Here is a 24,698-nt window from a genome sequence, read left to right on the forward strand (position 1 = left end):
AGATTTTCATGTGGATAAGTACCCAGTGGGAGGCTGTCTTAGCCTAGCATAGACTAGAACTGTTTCCGGTTTGGAAAGAAGGTTCTTTCCAAGGATGCCAATGTGTGCTGTCCTCTTGAAGGGGCTGTGTGAAAACAATTACCTTTACCTAATCAGTAAAAAGTGATATCAGAAGATTATTACTGGACCAGAATATAGTGTAAAACTAGAAACTGTAAACAAGCATTTCAGAAAATGTACAGTAGCCTCCCTACTTCTGAAAGGAAAAAAAATCCTGGTAAGAAGCTGGGGTGATTCATTATAACTAGCATAATATTTTGGGTTTTGTCATGCAGCATATGAACCATGTCTAGAGTTGCAAATGTTTTTCAGTGAAATAAGCACATTAATTCCAAAGCATGGCAAGTTGGTTTTTGGATTTGTTTTTTTCTTTTTTCTTTTTTCTTTTTTTTGATGAGTAAGATTTCAGTGTTTGAAAGATACATTTTTAATTAGAAAATCTGTCTTTAACATTCACTTGTAATGGATTGCTTCATTGCTTCAAACAGAATAATTTCTAGGACAACCTAGGTGATTGCCTTTGAACAGGCTGATGAAAGCAGTGTTCTTCAGCAGTTTTATATAGGACAGCATGCTAAATATGTTTGTAATATAAATCACGTCATGCAGGCATGTACAGATATCAGAGCAATGTATATATTATTTGCAAGAGCAATTCTGCTTTTATTTAGCAGTGAACTGATTGAGATTTAGAGGGAGCTAGGTGCTGGTACTTTAAATAACTTTTACTGCAGTTTCTAATTTCTAAGTCATTCACCTACTTGCACTAAAAGTTGTCATCTGAATACTTTCCACTCCTTGGGGGTGAAATTTCAGGGTTTAGTTTGTAAATTAGCTATTTTATATCTGGTAATTAAAACAGACCTGATCTATGTTTTGTCCTTTTGCATATGAAATTACTTTCTCAGAAGGCCAGTACCTTCAAGTGTAAACACTGATAATTCCAGCCTTGTTACATTTGTTTTTCTTTTCCCACCCCCGATCCCCAGGCATGTGCTCTCTGCATTCAGCTCTTGAGTTTATCTCAAGATGAACTTGGCATGACAGTTACTTCACACCCACTGCCAGGTTAAAAATAAATCTTAATATGATTACAGTGACAAATGCATAGTCAGTAATGAAGATAATTTTAAAAAATATTTAAAAAGAACGTTGAAATTTATCTCTTGTTGTTTTGCAGGCTTTCAAAATTTGAAAGGTTCACATTATCTTATTTCCCTGTATTTCCTCTCTGCAGCATTTCCTCAGTTTACTTAGTTGTGGAAAGGGATATAGGGTGTGATGAAGTAAAATTTTGGATGGCTGTTTCAATGATAGAGCCTTTAATGGCATAATCTATAAACCATAATGAAGCTGATGGACTTTGGGTCAAGCTAGTTGAAAACCCAATCTGTATTTGGAAAACGCCCTGCAGACTCTTTGAATGCTGTATCTGGAAGTTAAAGAAATGCTCTTAACTACAGCTGACGTTCCTGTGTTATCTAGTGGTGCCTAAACCTGGCTGCCTGCTCTCCTTTTGTTGTTTGGTTAGGGAAAAGCCTGGGTTGTTGATTACAGTACAGACAAAGCTGCTTTGCTTTTCATCAAAAAAGTGCAAGTTGCCTTATGACATTCAAACAAAATTCTCATCTCATCCTGTGGCAAAATACATACAGTACATTGTGTGTGCATACAGTTGGGGGTGGGGGAAGAATATTATCATAATATGATGATGCATTTTGCATGAAGCTCTCCAGAATGCCTCATTTGAGCTTTTGCCATTGTAATTCCATGTATCATCTCAGTGTTAAGCAGTTCCCCAGGGTCAGAAAAACCTATAAGATGCAGCTGGTAGTTAACCTATGTGTCACTAGTCTGCACAGAGGATGTAGACCAGAACATTTCCATATGAATAACGCCATCTGTTTTTTAACTCCCTTGCATTTAGTTCTCAGCCTTCCCCAGTTACAGGCAGTGCCCTGTATCTCGTTTCAGTTTCTTGTCAGAAGTGCCCAGTCACAGCCTTTGTGACCCATAGGGTCAGAAAGCAAGAAAGCGTGTCTGGAGCTCACGTTGCCAGAGCTGACGTAATGCACAGGGAGAGCAGGGGAAAGTTGAGGCTTCAGTTTGAGAGACCCTAAATAGTGCCAGATGCTGGACTGATGGGATAGCTAATAAGAGCTGCAGTGGTAGACTAGGGAGGGGGAAAAGGGGGATAATTTCTTTTTTTCCTCAACCTGAGGAACCTACAGGTTTCCAAAGACAGGCATGGACCCCATGCACATTTAAAATATAACTTATTACTGTGCTTAGAACATTTTGTTGCTTCCTTTTTTCAAGATACCTGCAGATCATGCATGTGATACTAGATTTCACTAACCACAAACTCCAGAAGAGCTGTTTAATTCTCTTCTTGCCCAAATTTAAGTGAGACACAGTAATATGTAACACTACGTAATTTATATTTTCTTTTTTTGTCAATTAAGACAGTGTTGTTTTTTGAAGAGAAATGCTAGATTGCTGAACTTTTTGAAAGATTTGTTTGCTTGTGAATAGGAAATATACCCTGAATAATGGATACTGAGTTTCAATCTTGGCAATGCTGATTTGTGTGGGATCAAGATTTTAATTTTAAATAGTTTAATGAGGACCAATGAGCCTCAGCTGTGTCCTATTGGGAGCTGGTTATAGCATAAAAATGCTGTAAGATCCTTCAAGAGTAAGTAGGATGCTCCTCCTCCCTTGTAAATGTCTCAAAGGTACTAGTCAGTGTTGGCTTTGATCATTGCCAGCATTTGAAATCTTGTGATTCCCATGTTGTTATGGTATCTTTTCATTAGATGTTAATTTCCTTGTATATAGAAGAGCTGCTACATATAGTAGCAGCATTTTTTTGACCCTAGTTTTTGCCCTCTAAAATGGCATTCATAGATGAGTTATGAACACTAGGATGGTTTTAAAGTAAGATACTATGATTGTATTAGCTGATATAAAAGTTTTATTTTTTGACTTACATATTTGCCAGAAGGCACTCTAGGCTGACAGTAACCTTGCAGGTACAAGCCTTGTTTAGCCCACCTTAGTGTCCTCAAAAGTAATGCTAACACATTTCTTAAGGGCTTGTTGTAAAAATATGGAACAACTTCTATATTATGCGTACAGGACCAAGAAAGTAAAGTTCCAGTGTCAAACCAAAAGGATTAAGGTAGTCCCAGGGGAGTGAATGGAAGCCGCAGAAAAACAACCCAGATGGTACCTGCCTTGCCTTAGGTGACAGGGAGCAGTGCCTGGAATGTCTGTGATGAGAACTCCTTTGCACACTCAGTGTTGGTGCTTTGAAGGCTGTTCACTCATGGCAAGGGGGGGTTTCTGTGTGCTTTGTACTTGGCAGGATTTCAGGGATGCTGTGGCTCATGCCTCCAGGCAGCTTGGGAAGCCAGTGATTGAGGACAGAATCCTGAACCAGATCCTCTACTACCTACCTCAGCTCTACGAACTCAATCGGGACCTCCTGAGGGAATTGGAGGAGCGATTATCTCACTGGTGACTATCAATAAAGGGATTGCACTCCTTTGATGTTGAAATTTATCTGAGGGGCTTATGTGACTGTGATTATGGTTTGACTCTTGTTTGTGTTTCGTGTACCTTCCTAAATGTCAGAATGCACTTTGAAAGTATAGGAGATTATTTTTCATTTAGATGTGCTTTTGTTCCATTTAGATGCATCCCAAAAGGTCCAGAAGGCATGCCAATACATTTTTGTAGCAATCACAGTTTTTATTTGAAATTTGATTTTGAATTGAAATTTCTGGCCCCTTCATGATAAGTGCACTGATTTCATTAGGGAAAAAGCAGGCTGTTCTGAAGACTGGTTTGCATTTTAGAGGTAGTTTAGATCTACTTATCAGGCACCGCACTGATTGACAGCCACAATCCCTTTGAAGATCGTTCTCAGTTACCACTGGTGGGTGGAGCTGTACAAAACCCACTGACACAGGCACTGCAATGGGTAAGGACTTTGCTCACCTTGAGCTAGTGTTCAAACAGTTCAAAACCATTTTTAGAAGACTGTATATGAAGTGGTTGTCATCTAACACTAGTGTGTTGATGTGTGCCTAGTAAGGTGTTTCAGAATAGCAACTGAGATGGGTATCTATCTGCTCGAAGCTTTTTGTTCAGAGCATGAACTAGCTCATCTTACTGTGAAAGAGAGATGTTTTGCTGTAGGGTTAAGATGTATGCTATTTTTAGCTCTAATTGCATCTTTTTTGTTGTTGTTGTTTCTAGGCTTGAGCATCAAAGAATTGCTGATATATTTGTTAAAAAGGGTCCATACCTAAAGATGTATTCAACTTACATCAAAGAATTTGATAAAAATGTTGCATTATTAGATGAACAGTGTAGGAAGAATGCAGGATTTGCATCAGTAGTCAAAGACTTCGAGGTATTGTATTCTTTTTTAAGGTATAACCTGTTTTGTGCCTTTTTAGCAGTTGTGATCCTTCACTGGGCTTTAGAAACTGTCCTTAATTTGTTTGTGTTTTGGTGATGGGGTTTTTTTCTGCAGTCTAGGCTTAAGACAGGAAGAAGACAAGAGGCCTTTTTAATTCTGCAATGTTGCCGATTCAGATTTTTTTGAATGCAAACTCAAGATAATTAGAATTTTTGAAGCATGGATCTTTTAATTCTGTGTTGTCTTTAGAGGTGTGGATTAATTAAAACTCCTGCAGTGAGCACTCCTGTCTTCTCTGCCCTTTTGCCTAATGGACACTGACAGCGATCACAAAGGAGCATCTTGCCCTTGCTATCCTGTTTCCTTTATTTCTGGGAAGCTTCACCTCTCTTCCTCCTAGGTCAAAGCACCTGTTCTGAATCTACAGAATATGAGTGCTTACTAGTGTCTTTCATGCTTGGGTAACTCTGCATGCAGTCTTCCACATGGAAATGCTTGCTCTGTAGTGTGGTGCTTAACACTGTGGCAGTGTCACTTTTCAAAGGTAAAAAGCTTATCCAGTATAATCAGTAGTTGTTTGGAGGCATGTTTTCTTTTACTGGAGCCTTTGACTGCTGTGGAATTGTTATTTATTTTGGGTGTTTCTTTCAGATGAGCCCCCGCTGTGCTAGTCTGGCCCTCAAGCACTATCTGCTCAAGCCAGTTCAGAGGATTCCCCAGTACAGGCTTCTGTTGACAGGTACAGTCAAGCTCTTTGCAGGCTTCAGAAACCAGTCTTCACATGCCCCAGAACACCTGTTTTCAGACAGTTGTATCCCTCTGTAAAGTGTGTTTGTCTGACTTCACATATGTGAGGCTTTTCTAAAACATGTCACGGTTTGTGAAGCTCTTTTTAAAATGTGGTGTGGGTTTAGAGGCTTTTCTTGCTAATATTGATTGTGGTAAGATACACAAGCTAAGTCCTAATGTTTACAGCACTGTGGTGTGTTCTGATGGTAGATTCAACAGTACATAGAAAACATTAAACCTGTCATGGTTTTGCTTGAATCTGTGATAATAGAGGCCTGTAACTTCCCCAAAGGGTTGGAATGCTCCTGTCCTGCTTTGGGTTTTGCATTTTTGGTTTTTTGGGGTGATGGGGGTTTAACAAATGAAAAAGGCTGTATGAAAAATTGGAGCAAGGAGAAGAAAGATATCTATGCAACTGTGAACTTTTGTAAGTAGCTTCTCCATTTCTTCCCCACTCAGGTATTTTGTCTGTAAAATCCATTCTCCTTTAAAGACAAAACACATGTTTTTAGTGCACAGTGGTAAGTGCTTAAGACTTGCTACCAGAGCCAGCTGAGGAGCTGATTTCTAGCTAGGAAATCTGGGCTCTGTACTCTGCTGTGGCACTGGCGTGTTTGGGTGGCCTAGAGCAAGTGATCTCCATGATGCAGTGGGGCTTTCTGTCTGTAAAGGGAGGGCACTGACAGAGGCCTCCTTTGTGAAGTATTTTGAGATGTGTTTGTTGTAAGAGGGGGATGGCTCCTGTAAGGATTTGGAAATACTTAAGGCATTGTTTTTGAGAGCCATTGCTTCTTGATGAGCAATTTAAAAATAACCTCTGTTTATGTAGTAACTGCAAAATAAAATGCTCCGTGACCTTTTTTTTTGGCTCTGTAGCAACTCATTGGCATTTCCCCAGCAGTACTTAGACTAGTGATGCTGTGGCAGATTCAGACTTAAATGTTATAGAGCAGTTTCCAAGTTATCAACACTGATTTTTTCATTTTAATAATCTCATTAAACTCAAGGTGTTGAAAAAAGGGGGAGAATTCTTATTAAATGGAATACTTTATAGGGAAAAACCTTAATGATACTTAATTGATGAAATCAACCCATAAAAGGCATTTGGGGACTTGCTTTATTTTAAAAGGATACTCACTTAAGGGCATGGTATAGTTTGTTACACACTTCAAAATCAATGGAGCCTCGGGTAAGTTGAAGGGTTTTAATTGAAATGGAGTTTAGTTGAATAGAGGATCAGGATGGAGCAAATGCCATTGTCAATATACACAGCAGAGTGATGGATGGCACTGCAACAAAGCTCAGATGTTGAAGGGGAATTCCTCGTAGTGATGAGCTGTCATTGTGGCTGGGACAGAATGTTTTTGACCTGAAAAAAGTCTCATCCTGTGCTGATGGGGGTTATTGTGGGGGTCCCCAGTCTGCAGACCTTACTGTGGCTGCTCAGCTTTAAATACACCTGCAAATACTGCTGAAAGGAATGGGATTGCCATGCTGGTGGCAAATTTAGAAACATAATTTTCTCTTGTTCTGTGGGAACAATAAAAGAGATCAGGCCAAGAATTTAATTATGCTGGAGCTGGAGAGTGATGTTTTGGGTCTGTTTAATTTTCAGCCTGTTCAGTCTTTTGTGCATGTATGTTGCCCTTGAGTTTTGACTCTTCCATGTCTCTGTGGATGACCCATCTGCTTAGTTACCTTCCAACAGCTCTGTGTAATAGTAGGCAATGCCTGTATAAGCTTGTGCTCTATGAACATCTGGAGGACATGCAAAACATTTGTATCTTTTGTTGCAGTGGGTGAGATGTAGCGATGGAGCAGCTGCCTAGGCTGGAGGTGGGGGGAGATCTGTGGGGAGGAGGGCAAGAGCAGCAGAATGAAAATAATCCAGGAAATGAAGCTGTCAGACCTGAGTCAGCAGGGATTTCTTCCTATTTAGATGTTCTGTGTCAGTGGGACAGCTTTGTACTGGTAACCTGCTGCTACTCGGTCACATCACAAGATTGTTGCGGTGCTTTGAAGTGGAGTTACTTTTGTGCTAACAAAAGCAGGAGCAGGTGGACTTATAAATAAACCAAGAAGATGAACAGTTTAGCACTGTTTCTGCTTAATTATACAGCTTCTCCAGTCCAGTAAGTGGACTTCCACGTCTTCACATAGTGGGCTCTGAATGCTGTACAGTAAATATTAGATGCCTTATGGGGGAGGCTAATCAGAGGCCTCTGACTTCTGAGAGAAATTAAAGAGGTGATCCTTTCTCCCAAAAGAGAAATTAAAGAGGTGATCCTTTCTCTACTCTAATTTGAGTAGATTACTTGAGACTGTGCAATATGAACAGGCTCTTGATTGTCATAGGATGAGCCTCTCACCTCTTTTTCACAGCATAAGGCTGGCAGAGAGTGTCTTTATTATCCTTGACTGGGTTATAGTGAGGGGCAGCTGAGTGGGATGAAAAATTAGCCTTTTTGCACTCTGCAGCTTTGCAGGTTGGAAATAGAGTTGTCAGACTCAAGGCCAATTACATGTTGTGGAACAATTGCTTTGAGTTTAAATTAATTACATTAGACAACCCAAGACAAAAAGTAGTTAATGACGCAGAAGATAATTTTAAGCAGAAGAAGTGATAGCCACTTCCCCAGCAAGTGGGAAGAGAGAATTGAGGGCTGCTGTCAGGTAGAAGTAGGCATACAGAAATTTTCATCACAAAAACAGTACTAGTGTGCTTTTATGTTTATTTTTGCTGTGCTTTGGGGTATCCAGCAGAATTAAGGATTTCTGAAGGGGTGATTAAGGTCATTCTAGTCTGAACAACAAAAGCTCATTTAAGAGGGGATTTTTTTTTTTTTTTTTTGCAAAGACATTAGATGCCATTTCACCCTAATATCTGACTTCTGTATTTATTTCATGTAGGAATACTTTTGCAAAAATTTTACTGCAACATTTTTCATGTCTGTGAAATCAGCTTGTCTGTATAGTTTATGGCAGTACCTCCAGAAGGCTGTTGTAAGTACAGAATTTCCAGTGTGTATTCACAGAAGAGACTAAAAATATCTGTTCTGATGCTTCTCTGAAGCTGAGTTTTAGCTGTAAACTGAGGTCCACTTACCAGATAAAGAGAGTACTAAGATGAAAATTACCTATTTATCACTTTCAGGATTTTACAGTTGTTTTATTGGCTGCTGCAGTTTTGCAAGACAAAGGCTGCCTTTGGTTTTAAATACATAATTTTAAATGAATGCAGTTATGTTAAAAATCTTGATTTTACCTCTTCTATTCACTGATTATTTAAATTAAAATGCTAGAAAATACCCATCCAAAAATGGATTTGAGTGGTGGTGTTTTGGGAAACATGTTATAAAGCATGAATATGCCAAGAAATAATTAGTTCCCATCTTGGGTCTCTGGTTTTATGTTTCCACGGCAATTACTTTGGATGTTAAATTGGTGCCTTCATGTACCAGGGACAGTGTCTTAGAGTGCCAGCTGTACATTTGCAGATGAGGAAATTATACCCACCTTACCTCTTGTTCCCAGCCTGTAGAGGTGAGTGTGGAGTTTGGGAGTCTTATTTCTGTATGAGCTGTAGGGACTTATTTTTTCTACTGGGAGATTCCCATTGGAGTCTTTTGTGCTGGCTCCAATGAACGTTAAGTTGCAATTGGAAACTTTTAATTTGTTGGCTTAATGGTGGAGTCCAAAGAGTGCTCTGGCACAACTCCAACTTGAGAGACCACCCATCCACAGGAAGGGCAGGAGAGGGCACCTGGTGTTGTATCTGTGACAGGTTAAACCAAATTAAACCTGGTGTGAACTCTTCCCAGTTCCTTTCAAAATACCTCCTGTTAATTTTTTTTCCCTCATACGAGCCTCTTACCAGAACAGCCCAAGGTGAAGCAAGATTAACTTTTTACAAAATGGAATATGTGGCCACCTAAATACTGCATTGGAGTGGGTGGTAGCTACTACAGCACAAGATTTTGAGAGACATGAAGGATGCAATATTGATGGAGTACAGCAGACAAAGTTTTGGTCCAGGTCAGACTTGTCTCAAAAGATCATATGTTAACCAAATCCCGCTAATGATCAAGCAGAACTCTGAGGAGAGCAGAAAGCTGAGTGTTCCCATGGCCCAGGCAATTGTGCTTCCCAGAGCTCCCTCCCTGCCTCCCAGCCGGTTCCTCTTCCTGCACCCCAACCTGCTCTTCATGCTTCTCCCTTGGATCCTCCCTTAGGTGTCTGCCAAACAATAAAATGTCAGTGCCAAATGTTTCTCTTCCTGTAGTTCTGTTTTCTTCAAAGCTTTCATTAACTGTGACAAGTTCTCTCACTTTTCATAGCAATTCTACTGCAGAAACATGTTTCATAATTCCCTTTTAATTTTGTGCATAAGGAAAAGATTACAATACACTGAATGGTCTCTGAGGGGCATGCATGAAGCAAGACATCTTATGAAGGCAGGAACAATTGGCTCCTGATCCTTTTTGAATGAAAGAATGAATTTGGGTAGGGCAGGCATATGGGAGTTGAATTATTTCACTCCTACATGAAGCTTGTACAACTGAGAAGCTAAAATTGAATGCTTACTACATTACATGTAATTAGTTTTCATTAGATCTGCCAGAATATTAATGCTTCATTTAAAAGGTAATTATAAATCAGTATTTGTTCATTTTATCAATCTAATGTATATCTCTTGGAATGTTTCTGGTTTGGTTTCTTTTCATTTTAAGAAGTTCAAAGATTACAGAGTACATGATTGATGTTTTACTGAGGATATATATTAATCTTTGACAGATTATTGCACTTTGATGAACTAGACACTCAGCCAGGGAATGGAAACTCGAGGGGGATGTCTTCATGTATAGTCATACATTTGGAGTTAATTTTAGTGAAGTAAAATAAATTTTAAAGCTACGAAGACTTTAATGGATCGAGGGTGCCATCTCGTGGTTGAACTGCAAGTGTCATTGAAAACTGAAAATGCCTATTTTAACATTGAGGGAAGTATATTGTGTTTATTACTGAAAAATATTAATCTTCCTGAGATCTTCTGTAGTGGACTACTTTTTTAATAGCTCCTGGAAACTAGTTTTGGTGTTCAGACAAAAAGTTATAGTCTTCAAAAGTTTTTTACATCAGCTTAAATGTAAATGATTGCAAGTATGTACTAATTTTTCACTTGCTTGTTTTCTTCTGGAATGATGTATACAATATATCACTTTTCACTGGAGAAGACCACTGTTTCAGTAACCTATCTCTTTGCTGATATACTTTCATTATGGAGATGCTAGTTTTCACTTTGTTATTACCTTGACAGATTTAAAAGATAAAGTAGTAGATTTTTGTCAATTAAGTAGTAGATCTGAAGAGCAGATTTCCAGGAAAAAGATGGGGGCTTACTACTTTCTGGTGTTGTTTATTTATTTAACAAAACTATCTCTATATTATTTTTTCTTTATACAGATTATTTAAAGAATCTTTTAGAAGAATCTGCAGACTATAGGGATACTCAAGGTAAATGTCTCTTTAAAGAAATAACAGCATATATACCAATGTTTCAAGATTTTAAATGCAAAATGCAATATTAAGTCAGTAATAGAAATGTTTTCTATTTAGTTCTAAGTTTCTCACCAGAGATACTAAAAGATTGCAAGCTTTTGTTTCAAAAAAGTTTGGAGCTGGCAGTCATATCAGCTCACGCTTGAATTGAAACCAAGAGATAAGAGTGAAGTTCCACAGGCAGTTTAAACAGATATTTTAGGCACTGCCATTGAAAGAGTCCCTTGCATCTGTAGACCTTTAAGCAGCATAAGCAGCATAATAAGCAGCATGCTCTCTCCTGCTATGAGCCTTTGTGGCCTCCTCCTCTCTCTTTGTGCCAGGAAAAGCATCTATGTGGCAGAAGTGAGCAAGATTAAGGAGCTGCCATGGGTAATATTTAACCTGAGGAGTTCTCCAGTTTGAGTTGTCAGAAGCTGCACAAACACACGTTACTCATGCAGGTTTTTGCCTGCATGTGAGAAGAAAGGAGATCAGAGGAAATGAGAAGTCATTGGTGATGAAGAGAACAGGACCACACATTTCATAGTGGTGCAAGATGAAGGTGGTTTAATTCAAGCATATCAATGCACTGCACATTCAGGCTGTTTCCTTCTTCAGAGTGTGCCTCAGCAGTACAAAAATGCTCCCAGTCAATGTTTCCATTTCATTTGCATGAGATCCTGTCACATTTGTGCAAGTCCATTGCCTTTAGAAGAGTTGTGCAGATGTAGTTGATTGAACTGCAATAAATGAATACCTTTAATGCACTGAGCCAAGTTTGCTTTGTCTGCTGGTACAATACCATGAAGTATATGAGTGAATATATTTCTTAAGACATTTAGACATATATGAGTATGTTGAAGATACAAGTCAAAGATGTTTTAACTTATGGCTCTTCAAGAGATAGAAAAGTTCATCCTGCACTTCTTATAGCTGTCAACAAAATACTTGCACTGCATGTTAAACAGCTGACCACTTGAAAAGAGAGCAACCGAAATATATATTTCACTTTTTTGTGGTTTCCCCAGCTTCTCTGGTTTTTGTAGTTATATCTTTCATAGTGTTTTTCTCTTCCTTCTTATATCAAAGATAGAAGCTGAAGCTAAGTTAGAACAATGCCTAAGTGTTAATTTGATATTTGACGTATTTGGTAGTCCATCTTAGAATTTGGGTAAGTAAAGAAAATCTAATCTTTGGTCACCAAGATCTTTCTTGTAATAATTAAGCTTGTCTTACTTCTAACTTTGCTTAGTTGTTTAATTCCAATGCAGAGCCTGGGAGTAGGAATGGAGAGGGAGACTGGGTTTGGTTGTGATTAGTACTCTTGGAAAAAAACCCAAATAGTACAATTCTTCTTGCTGACCTTAATTTGAATACATTACTTCAGCTAAGTGGTATAAGTGGAATGCTCTTCCCTGCCAAAAAGCACTTTGTTTATGGACGTTGACCCTATAGATTATTTTATGTTGTTGTTTAGATTCATTTAGTCTTGGCTGTATAAATAGTCCTGAGATCCTGGAACTTTCCCTTCACTAACCAGCAAATTTTATAATTTTCTCTAAAATTCTTCAATCTTTCTTGAAGTCAATAGATAAAATTTGAAGGTTCTAATATATATATCTAGTAACAGAGAGATGAAGGAAAGTATAACAGAGAGAATCAGGTGCTCATTCCTGTCTTTGTGAATTTAGCTACATTTCCCTTCCTCTTCTTTCATGTGGGTGGGAGCTGGGTAGGGTTTTGCCTGAAGCAGCTCCAGCATTACCTAGAAAGAGACCACCAGCTACATTTCAGCAGGCTTGCTTGGTTCCATGACATCTATATCTCAACCTAAATTTTGATCAAATCCTTGATATGTGCTTTGTATCTTCGCTGTTTGACTCTGTGCTTGCATCGCCTTGGTTTGTGACAATCTTTTACAAAAATTCTCCTTCAACTGGCTTAGGAGGAGCTTTTTGTTCATGTCTGTTTAGTTTCTTATATGGTTTCATGAGGTTCTGAACCTTTCAGTTCAGAAAGCTGTGTCTTTTAACAGACTTACTTTCCAAATATGAGTCAACAATAAGGGAAGTATACGCATTCTACAGTACTAATACTCTAATGATTAGATAGGAAAAAACCCAAGGCCTTGGTTTTACCTGGTTTGGTAGGCTTCTCTGTGGACTTTTAACCAAATTTATTCCTTTCTTTGAAGTGCTTGACTGTAATTCAGTTACTCAGAAGGTGCTAAATGCTTTAGAGACTACATTTCAGCACAACAGTTGTTCCAGCTTTCGGTTTTGTCATTTTTCTAACTTAAGTAAATTGCAGGTTTTTGAATAAGATCCTTGTATGGGATGGATTCTTGGACTTAGACTGAACACTCACTGTATTCACATAATCATTTTATATAACTGCTTTTTGCACTTACACCTTAGGATCTTTCACAGTTCAGTTGCTGGTTATTAAATATCAGTACTTAATGTAATTGCTCATATTTGGTAACATTTTCCAGAGACTTATTTTTCTTTTGGTATTGCAAGTTCAAAATTTAGAAATTTGAACTTTACCATTATTTTGAGGGGCAGAAAAATTAAAGGCAGAAGATAGAAATAACAAAGATTTATATAATTTTTCTAGGTAGTCATCCATGAATGGCAGTGATGGCATTTGGGTAAAATGGCAAAAACTTAGTCTCTATAAAGTCTCTGTTAAAATGTTGTTGACTTTTCTGCTGTAAGTATAGTAATTAATTTGTTGTGTGAGAAACTGGAATTTAGCTTTGCCTATGGACTGTAGTTCTAAGAAATAATTGACACTGTTGGTTGAAGCAATGACTTGCTAGGGCATACTTATTAAACCATGATCCAAAGACTCTGGGATTTTTGGGAAGTGCTCCTGAATGCAGTGTCTGTACAAAAAGATCCTTCAGTCTTGGAATGATGTGGAAATGCAGTATGGTATCTGTGCATTACATGATACCAATGCTAACTGGTCTGTATAACCAAAACAACATTCCTTCATCTTTCAGATGCTTTAGCTGTTGTTATAGAAGTTGCAAACCATGCCAATGACATTATGAAGCAGGGAGTAAGTATTTTGCCATATGAAGCTGATTGATTAAAGCTTTTTCTCTTTCTCTCTCTCTGTCTCTCTCTCTTTCTCTCTTTTTTTTTTTTTGTTCCTTAAAAAAAATCATGAATGCAAGGGCAAGTACTTACCTTCTGCTTTTTCCCCTCATAGGATAACTTTCAGAAGCTCATGCAGATCCAATACAGTTTAAATGGACACCATGAGATCGTCCAGCCAGGAAGGGTGAGTGCCCCATGGCATTCAGCAGATTGCAGGGAAAGTGAAGATGATATTCAAGCAAAGACTGATGCTGGAATATACAAAGAAGAAAATTGGTCCCTTGCTTCATTATTAGGTTCTAGCAGTCAAATGAATACTGATGCTCCTTATGTGTAGGGGTTTTTAAGATGTTTATCTGACAGAAACTTAGAATTTTTAGATTATGATTCCTTGCCAGATCTTGCAGGCAGGTTTTTGTCCTCAAGCTTAACCCTCTATTTCTCATGGTTTCACGTGCAGCATGGCAAACTAATGCAGTCATCCACACTCACTTTTAGAGAAACATAAGGATAAACAGCTTTTCTCAGAAAGGGAACCCTGAATCCCAAAACTTGTGCAGCACTTCTAGTGTAGTAATAATATTAATCATGATAATAGTTATAAAAATGTTAGTTCATTTGCATGGCTTGTGCCCTAAAAGGCTAAGTTTTGCATTTCTTGTTTTAATTTACTAGGTCTTTTTGAAAGAGGGAACACTGATGAAGCTATCACGAAAGGTCATGCAGCCAAGAATGTTTTTTCTGGTAAGATGCTATGTATGTTGCTATGTGCCTTATCCTAGTGTAATTTTTAGTGGTTAAAATATTACACTGCAAGCATAACAAATAACTGCAGGTAGTAGAAAAAATTACTAATTGTTGCTGTTCTATTCAGTCAGTTCTAATGTAGAGATATTGTCTGTGGCATATGCACAATTTTAATGGAAAATAAGTTCTCACTAAAGTGTACTATTTTGAACAATGCTCATTTAAAATCTGACAGCTTTCATGAGAAGACATTATCTGTGGTACTGTGGAAGGTAGTACAGTTACCCCCTCTGTACCCCCGTCTGAGCTGTACCAGATCTTAAAACCTACAACTCTTGTCACTGCTACTGCACCCTTCCCTCCCTCCTTTCCTTCCTCCTGTCTCCCTCCTCCTCTCTCCTTGCCCTTGCAGGAGCCCACGTGCATCCTGAGCAGAGCACTGGGTGGAAGTTAAGTACTGGCTTCTTTTCCTGTCTCTGCTACTGCTTTGTTTTGAAACTGCTGTGCATCTCTGAAGTTTCTGTTTCCACTTGAACCCTTTGTTTATCTCTTCTATTTAGACAGAAAAGCAGCTGTTATCCTGTAATTTATGCCATTACTGGTCCACAGTCCTGGTTTAATCCTGTCTTGTAGTTACCCTGATATGAAGAAATGCCTAGGGATAGGCAGTCCTGGAGTGTGTATTATACCAGTTACCGAAATACTCTCAAAAATGTGGTGCTGTCTCAAGCTTCACAGACTAGATATTGCTAATTTCTGTGTCTCTTGGGTTTTCTATGTTTTGTTTTATGGGGCAAGGGCTTTGTTTTTTTCATAGATATAAATGGTACAGGCTAGCATTCATACCATTAGATGCAGTGATTTTTCCATTTATCATGTTGTGAAGATTTAGTAATCATTTTAAACATTTGGCTATTTTGCAAAGAGCCACATAGCAAAAACTTAAGAGGCACTTCAAGTTTTGGTATTTGTTTATGTGTAGTAAATGAAGTTTGGATTCATGTGTTGAACAGCACATAAAATAAAAAAATCTTAGTTATTGTTCAGTAAGTGCACTCAACAAATCCAAGTCTGGTAGAACAGGAAATAAACAGTGGATGCACTTTAAACTGGTAAAATTCACAAGGTACAGTTAAGTTTGTCCTTTACAAATTGCTAATCCATTCTGCTATCTCCTAGTTTCTGTATTGCTTTGATTTGTTTGAATGGTTAATTCTAATATCCTTTTAAAGTAGTTTGCTATACTATGTACCTGTGTATGCCAGAAACATGGTTGTCCCTTCTGACAGCCTGTTCTTTGACATCCGTGCACTGTTTAGTCATGTGCCAAATGTATATTTACACAAGGAGGATATAAATAGATACCTATTGTTATCTAAATTCATACATGAAAATGCTTCTTGGTTTCTAAGTGGAATAATAGGAAGTAGGAGATACTCTTCTGGACAGTTATCTCAGTGCTGTAGGAGTTCTGTACTTCCAGTAAAATCCATCTGAAATTATCTGTCTTTTAACCAACTTTAGTCATTAAAAGCATTCTGTATTACAGTTCAATGATGCCCTGTTGTATACTACTCCAGTTCAGTCAGGGATGTATAAACTCAACAACATGCTGTCGTTGGCTGGAATGAAGGTGAGTCACTTGTTAAAGTGAGCCTTTCTTCAAATCTACCTAAACTCAGGCCTTCAAATTTTGAAAACACACCTGTGTTTACTTTTTGCAAGAGATATTAAATATGCTTATGTTGTTCCAGAGCAATTGTACAGGCTTGACATTTTTTGCATAATGTGGCTTGTGGAATTGCTATCTAGGTCTCCCTAAATATTCTGTTTCTACAGGATCATCTTGGCTGCATTTCACCCAGTGTTGTCCTACTCTGGAATTGTCTGCCTACTAATTTTTTGCATTGTATTTTGTTTAGACTGCTTCACTTTTAACTGCTTTTTATTGCTGACACCCAGAGATTAGGCATCTTTGCCCGATAAGATCCTGATGGATCAGTTTTCTCTGGTTTATAGATTTGCTAACTGTGAGGGAAGATACAACTTTTCTTCCTGAGCCCTTGTGAAAAGCATCAAAGTTAAGCCTTGAGCCCCCTGGGTAATGATAAGGGACATGCATGCAATATAATGACTCAGTCGCTGACATGACACTTAATGGGAACAACAAATCATTGCCTTGGGAGTCATTGTCTCCAGTCCTGTCAGAAAAAATCAAGTTGTTGTACAGATCTGGCACTCAGGTCCAAAGTTTTGCAAGCAGAGCTACAAAATCTCTTTAGCCAGCAGACGTCTTGCAGTGGCTCAGACCCACTCTTGATTTTTAATCCCCCTTAAGTTTGAAATTTGGTAGCTCAGAAGGATCAACAGGGTAGTGCAGCCCTTGCCCACTCTGGGGTACACCAGTGGGCTACATCTCATCCTGCTGCAGCAGCAGTACCTTTTTTTGTCCAGTTGCAGGAGGTGCTCAAGGCAAAATGACTGGGCCTCTGTGGAAGGTGTCTGACAGCTCTTGAGCTTCATTCCCCTGTACATCTCCAGTGCTTGTATGAGGACCAGTGAAATAAAAGGATGGGCTGTGTGTAATCTTAGTGTAGCTGGGCCCTCTCGACTGGTATATGATTTCCTATTTCTGAGTATTTTCTCTCCAGTGTTCCCCTTCTGCAATAAAAATGTAAGAGATTTTCCAGGAATTAAGATTAAAGCAATGACAAAAGTACCATTTCAGTTTGAATGTGAAGTTTTCTCTCTCGGCTGAAGGTTAAGAAGCCAACGCAGGAAGCATATCAGAATGAACTGAACATTGAAAGCGTAGAGAGATCCTTCATTCTTTCAGCAAGGTAAATCTTTCAAATAAACAGTGATTTTAAAACTGTGTGTTTTCAAACAGGCCACACAAGCTTTTTAGAGCTTGTTTTGCACTTAATGTCATGAAAAGTTACTCTTGGCTACAGTGATTACAGAATAGAGGAAATCAGTAAATCAGAGTGAATAAAACCATTGTTTGGTTCCTCTTTTTCACCTTAGCTACACCTTCAGAAACTTCCAAGTAAATTGAAATACTATCCTTGCACTGCCTTTCCTTGAGAGGATTTCAATTTACTTCATTTTAGGCTTTGCTTTTCAGTATTTTTTTTCTTCTAAAATTACTGATATGCTCTATGTTACCAAATTCTCTAAGTAACAGCAAAATGATATATGGTCACTGAGCCAGCTCTGGTCACCTTCATTGAGATGCCTTTAGCAAAGGCCTGTTTTTGTGCATTGTTGTTTTTATGGTGCTTGAGTTGAAGTTTTATGTGTTCTGACATTTGTGACGGTGCTGATACCAATGAAGAAAGACGTGTTTTCTCTTTTATTTAGCAAAGCTGAGCAAGAGCAGACTGCTGCTTTTTGTGTGACCTTGTAAATACTGACATGAGAATGCACAGAGATAGCAGTATCTGTAGCTGAGGGGTAGACCAAGGTTAACATTGTCAAAGAAGCCAAAGGAAAGTAGCTCAATTTTCAGAGCAGTAGTTATTTATAAAAGCACACTTGAAATGGGTAATTCTGTATTTCTTCAACAAATTTAAACATTTCTTATAGGTCTTCTGCACACTGGAGATAAAAAATGCACTTCACAGTTTAGGGTATGGTTCTGCTGCAGTGGAATGTGAACAGCTCTGTGCTGCTTAGGTGCCTCGGTGACCAGAGGTCACACAGACACATGAAGGCATTCAGGGGATGGCTGCAGGCAGTGAGGATTTATCTCTACTTGACTTGAAACAGTGTTTCACTTTTAATTCAGTTGTTCTAAAAAAATATAAAAGAATAATTGGAACTTCTGAAAATGTTATCATTTTAACATACAAGCTACCTATTTTCCACAAAACAGGATAGACTAGTCTTTTTGATGAACTGATTAAGTGGTAGATTAAAAGCAACTCCTGGGAAAGATGTGCTGGCCCATAGGGGAAAACCCCTATAGATAACATGCTCATCAAATTTGGCAGAGTTTGTGACAAACTTTTGTCTTAGCCTTGAAATTGCTGGAATTAACCTCATATTGCCAACTGAGGCTGCTACAATTTGTTTTTTTTGTTTTAGTGTTGTTGATGTTGCATCTTTGGGAGCATTCAGCTCTGTTATTTTTATACTTGCTGGGAGCCATGCCTGTGCAGGAGCCCTAAGTTAGACAGCAGGGTCAGAGAGAGGTTGCATTTGCATGGCATGAAGGAGGTGCTGGAGGCTCCAAATGTAAATGACAGTTTTCAGATTATTTTCTGTCTGTCACAAGAACTGGCCTGCTGTGGTGTAGGAGGAAAGCAATTGAAAAATACTACCAGCAGCAGGTGCTTGCATATATTTTTCCTAATCAACTATGTTTTTCCTATTGATAAATATTCTAAATGTGAAGAGAATTCACATCTTGTCAGCCCAGGCTACATCTTCCTTTGCATGATGCCTCATTCTAACAGCTTGTCAGGTCCTATATGGTAAAAAAAAAAAAAAAACCACCTTATTTTCAAAACTGTTCAAATTAGTCTTAAAGACAGTGGAGACAAATTTCATTTCCATGGGTTTTTTTCAAATAATAAGCATTATGTGGAGTGTACATTAAAGAAGGGATTCTGATATGATCCTGGGAGCAGAGACAAGGAAGTGAAAAATAAGCTGGTTAAAAATTGCTAGTAGTAAAAAGAGGCCAGTTAATAATAGAAATATAGATTAATGCCTAGACAAGAGTCTGTTACTTCAGGTTTAGTTTTACTGGCTGCATTAGTATTGCACTTTATCTAGTCATGGTTGAGGTTTCAGTTTTCCTGGGATATCTGTAGGAATGTGAATTGTTTTTCATAGTACAATGCAGCATTGTACTAGAAATCTCTTCATCAGAAAAGCAAGTTAATACATCTGCATGATACAGCACTGTACAGAAGTAAAGCTTTGGCAACAGCTGCCATGGCAGCCTGACGTGGTCTGGCCCCTCAATAAAGCTGATGAAGAGCTACCCCAGGCAGATAGGGCTGCATCTCCTCCTGTCCTACCTAAGGATGGTCAGGCAAGACAGGCTCAGCTGGGAGAGGTGCCCTAAGGCTCTGGAAGCAAGAGGGACACACTTCCCCAGTGCCCTCCTGGGGCCACTGAGCTGTTTAGTTCCAGTGAGCAGCTGGGTGTGTGCCCTCAGCACATGCATTTGCCAGTGCTAGCCATTGCTGGGGTTTTCTGTAATCCATTTGAGGCTTTCCACTGTGATGTTAAATCTTAAATAAATAAAAACAATGATGTTTAAAAAAGCCAAGAAACTCCTGCGATTTTAATAGACAAAATCACTTTTGTAAGAATGCAACAAATAGCGGACCTGCAGCAGGGGAAGCTGTGGGGGAGGGCTGGAGTGACAGCAGCAGAAACTGCCGATTTTGCTGCAGCACACCATTGCATCGTTGCCAGTGGCACCACCTTTGCTCTTCCATTCTGAAGGATTGTAAACAATCCTAAAGGCTACCAGTAGCAAACCTACCAAGCATGAGGTTCCTGGTGAAATACAAAGGTGTAAGCCTGTAGCTGTGTAAGCCGCTGCATACGGAGCAGTCCCCACATGGTAGGGATGGTGGTGATGTGTAATCTCCAAAACTTGTGCCATCTTTCAAGTTAATTAACTGATACAATTACAGGAATCTAATTAAATGTAACCAGATTTTGAAAAAGCCAAAGGAGTTGATTAGCATTCTGAATATTTCGTAGTTAATGCAGACCAGTTGTTCTTTCCGGATGAGGAAGCAAAGGTAAATAGACTGAACAGAATGTTCCACTCAGAATGTGAGATGTTGGGACAGACACTAATGCATTGCTTTGCCCTTGCATATATCTTATTTCCTCTCCTTTTGTTCTGATTTTGTTGCTCTGTGTGCTAGATCCTTTTTCTTTTGCTTGAGCCTCACAGGCTTCCTATGTGTTTACTTTAGCAGATTTGTCCTCTCTGATTCTGTATGTTACTCAGTTTCATCCCATTCAAACCCCCCATTCAAAATATTTTCCTTAAATGTGCAAAAATTATAAAAGCTTCCAAATTCACCTACAAAACCATTAAATAATAATTGGTGTTAGACACCTTATTTGTGTAAGTCATTGCTTACCTCTTCCCTAACCTTTCTTTCTATATATTTGTGTTCAATTCCTCGGTTTAAACAAATTAATTTATTTGATACCAATTAAAAAGTGGGGAGTAGAAAAAAATGTTGGGAGTGGATTCTTGTTTAAATCTTAGAAATCCTTTTTAAGCTGGCATGGCATCTTAGTCTAGCTGCTCCTCTGCTGCAAAACTGCTTCATCCTTCCTCAGAGCCTTCTCTGTGTTGCTGGCACAAGTAGTTGTTCAGCTGTGTGATGGTAATTTAGTTGGTAAATTGATCCAGAGGAAGGGCAGGTTGATGGCTTGCTTTAGTATGGATTTGTTTCCCAATTCAGCCCACTGCATTACTGTGTGTGTTCCGGCACAAGAGTGAAAATAAGGTGTAGTGGCTGAGAGAAAGGATACTAGGCTGCCCTTTGCAGCAGGAACAGCACAGATTTATGAAAATGGTGCTGTGCCCATGGACAGAGGAGATGCTTTGGCACTGCACATAATCCAGTTTAGCTGCGGGGTCCTGCTGCACCAGGTACTCCTCATGTTCCCTGTGCCCTGCCACTTCAGCCTAATGCTTTCCTTGCACTTGTTTAGTGATTCACCACCAGCTGTGGGATAAAGAGATGGACTAAGCTTACCTGTCTGTCTCTTTGAGCTAGCTCATCCAATGGAAACATTTTGGGGAAAACAATATTATTTGAAAGGAGCAAATAGTTAGGAGCACTAAGGCAGGAGAAGAATCAGTGTGGTTTTATCTGACAGAAGCTTGGAGTTTCACAGGGTTGGGTATAGCAATCTGCACTCTGAGACAGAAGGAGGTGGGGAGATAAAAGGCTTGCTGGAATTTCAGGTTGCCTTCAAGATGGAAGGCCCATGCCTTTGTTCTAGGAGCATCATTTAAACAAGTATTATTCAGGCTATTCAAGGGTCTGGGGAGGAGGGGGAAGCAATGACAGACAAGCCTTGAAAGAATCACAGGGATTTTGGAAGGAGGAAGGGGAAGGAGGGAATCCACATGACAGCAGACAAACAAATCTTTTTTAGTATTAATCAACATAAATAACTAACACTATGCCAAAGGTTAAAAAATAATGCCAGTTGCAGTAGGAGTTGTAGACGTTTTATAAACTGGAATTGCAAGAGACTTACTCCACTGTGTAATAAAGCTAGTGGAATTCTAATCAACACTTGCTTCTTAAAATGTTAATAATAATAAATTGCTTTTGTGGGTTTTTACTCCAACAGCTCTGCTACAGAAAGAGATGAATGGTTAGAAGCTATCTCCAAGTCGATTGAAGAATATACAAAAAAGAGAATCACATTTAATCCAAGCAAAAGTCTTGAAGAGGTATATCCCACCATTATTGCTGGTTTGTTCTCTTTTTCAATATAAAGTTTCCTGACAGGTGCTTAGAGAAAAGAGAGGTATTCTGTGACAAATAATAAAGCAGGATGGTAAATAATGGAACAGATGGTAGAACAGAATATTTCATAGTGTTATCTACTTCATAAATTTAAAATTATTTTCTTCAAAAAAACCCAAATCAGTTTTCACAGTTCTCTGTAGCCTTGTGCGCAGAAAGATTAAATGAAAAGGTTTTAAAATAAAGCAGTTATTGATCCAAGTAGGCTGGTAAAGCTTGAAAGTCATTAAATGCATCTCTTTTGTCAGGCTTGCATTATAATGGTCGCGGATGAAATAGTAGATAACATTTAAGACCATGGCAGTTTATCAGAGAAGGCTTTCCAACACCATTAGCATTATCTTACAATCACTGATGAACATTAGTCTTATTTCTCCTCACTGAATGTAGTGCTACTGTGCCTGTGTTCTCTCAGGCAGATGCAGAGAAGCAGGAAGAAGACAGTCCTCTGGGATCAAAGGCTCCCATCTGGATCCCTGACACGAGAGCCACGATGTGCATGATCTGTACCAGTGAATTCACGCTGACATGGAGAAGGCACCACTGCAGGGCGTGCGGGAAGGTCGGCTGATCTTGTGGTTACCTTTTCAGTTGGTCATTCAGGTTCCTTGTGTGACATTCAGGTGGAGCCTTGTCAGAAACTACTCTTCTCAGAAACCCTGTACTATGACACAATTATGTGGGTTAGAACCAACATGTTGGGGCTGGTGGTTTGGGGACTGGAGTTTGGGCTTTTTGGACAGGTGTTATGACAGACCAGTATTCAAGCTTCAACATGCTACATGTTAGTTATTTTGCATTCTGGAGTTCTGTTTATGGTTATTTTGTAATTACATAATACCCACAAATGTTAGTTGAAATGAAGAAGTATCTTCCTCACTAATTTTCATAAGATAAATAATGATTTTTGATTTGAAGTTAGTACCAACCTTCTTTTATATCTACACTAATGAAAGCTATATCTAATAAACTTTATCTTTCTTCTTTTAATCCAGTGGGAATACAAAGTTAGAATGCAATGCAGTTGAGGCATCTGTATTGTAAAGAAGTCATCAAGCGAGCAATAGCTTTTTATCTGTTTCAAAAAATTTGATTGAAACAGTTCAGTAACACAGTAGGTTTGTTCTGTTTCTAATGGATCATTAAGTTGGCTTACTGACTCCTAATTCACGAATTTATTTTTTTTTTAATATTTAAATTTTTATAATTTAGAGGAGGAAAGGACAGCACGTTGAGCATAAAGACATGGGAAAAAGCCAAGATCTTAAAACATCTGCACTGTAAAATAATGCCTATTTCAGGTTTTTATGGGCTTAAAAGTGCTGAAGTGAATGTCTTTGGGTATTTGGTGATTTACAGGTGCACATCATGTACAATAATGCTTTTATATGTTTCTGTCTTGTTTCCAGATTGTCTGTCAAGCTTGTTCATCAAACAAACATGGCTTAGACTATATGAAAAACCAGCCTGCTAGAGTATGTGATCATTGCTTCAGGGAGCTACAAAAGCAAGGTAAAGAAAGTCTTCACAAACTGTGTCTTACTTTTGTGGCCTTTATAACATGGTATATGTGTGTCTCATCTTTACTGCTGGGTTCGAGTGCTTAATTCTGCTTGTGCCTGAAAAATGATGGGTGCCCGAGATTCTAAGCCAAACAAGCTTCTGTGCAGCAAGTTAAGAAATGAATTTGCAATACATTGGCTCTTTCTTCCAGAAACATGTATGCCTTTACCCTATGGTGATGACATGTAGCTTATGTTGCTTTCCTTTTGAGGTGACAAGTGTTACATTGCTTTTCATTAATCACAGGGTACAAGTGTAGAGTCCTCACAGTTTATCCTGACCTCCCAGGGGTTCATGTATGCTTTTACACTCTGTAACTTGTTTGTCCGTAAACTAGAGACACAGGCCTTAATCTTTCTGAAGCTGAGTCTTTTCAGGTCTATAAACTGGCCTCAAGCCACTCTCAAGCCTCAGCTCATATGGAATTCAAGAATTTGGCATATTTGTACCTCAGTTCTGAAAGCAAGCTCCTAACCATTGCCTACTGAACACTGGCAATACGGAATTCAACATGAAACACCACAGCCAGAGCAATTTTCACTGGAACACTTTCAGAGAATGTGGTGCCTAGGGGATAGCAATGGCTGGATAGCCTAATGGTAATAACATTTGCTTAAAGACGAGATCCAGGGTGAGTGTCCTCATCCTGAGAAAACTCTAGTACATCTCTATGAAGAAGCTTCATATCATTCTGCAGAAACAAGTGTAAAATCAATGGAACAATGGAAGCACCTCCCAGTGAGGTGGGAATCCAGTCCCATCTCACAAGACTTGCTGTGAACTAAGTTGAAATACTCGAGTATAAAGTACCCAAATGAGCTGTAGACAGACTGAAAGAGCTTTCTGGTCCCCTTCCCTTGGCAAGGCTCCAGTGTGACACGAGCTCTCTGGGGTATCAGGAAATCTGTGGTGCCTGGTGAAATG

The 24,698-nt window shown here is 38.8% G+C and overlaps 1 protein-coding gene across 2 annotated transcripts in view; it reads left to right on the forward strand.

Moving 5' to 3' along the window:
• FGD6 (FYVE, RhoGEF and PH domain containing 6) overlaps positions 1-24,698 on the forward strand; it is a 73,136-nt gene that overhangs the window by 37,008 nt on the left and 11,430 nt on the right. The window contains exons 6-17 of one of the 2 annotated variants that reach the window (XM_030959437.1): positions 3,431-3,582; positions 4,327-4,483; positions 5,144-5,231; positions 10,745-10,795; positions 13,833-13,891; positions 14,045-14,116; positions 14,608-14,676; positions 16,214-16,312; positions 17,440-17,519; positions 22,033-22,135; positions 22,627-22,773; positions 23,621-23,723. In XM_030959437.1, coding sequence (XP_030815297.1) covers positions 3,431-3,582; positions 4,327-4,483; positions 5,144-5,231; positions 10,745-10,795; positions 13,833-13,891; positions 14,045-14,116; positions 14,608-14,676; positions 16,214-16,312; positions 17,440-17,519; positions 22,033-22,135; positions 22,627-22,773; positions 23,621-23,723 — 1,180 coding nt within the window. The remainder of the gene's footprint in view (positions 1-3,430; positions 3,583-4,326; positions 4,484-5,143; positions 5,232-10,744; positions 10,796-13,832; positions 13,892-14,044; positions 14,117-14,607; positions 14,677-16,213; positions 16,313-17,439; positions 17,520-22,032; positions 22,136-22,626; positions 22,774-23,620; positions 23,724-24,698) is intronic. The other variant, XM_030959439.1, reaches the window with a different exon arrangement.

The sequence above is a fragment of the Camarhynchus parvulus genome, chromosome 1A (assembly GCF_901933205.1).
Source record: "Camarhynchus parvulus chromosome 1A, STF_HiC, whole genome shotgun sequence".
NCBI lineage: Eukaryota > Metazoa > Chordata > Aves > Passeriformes > Thraupidae > Camarhynchus > Camarhynchus parvulus.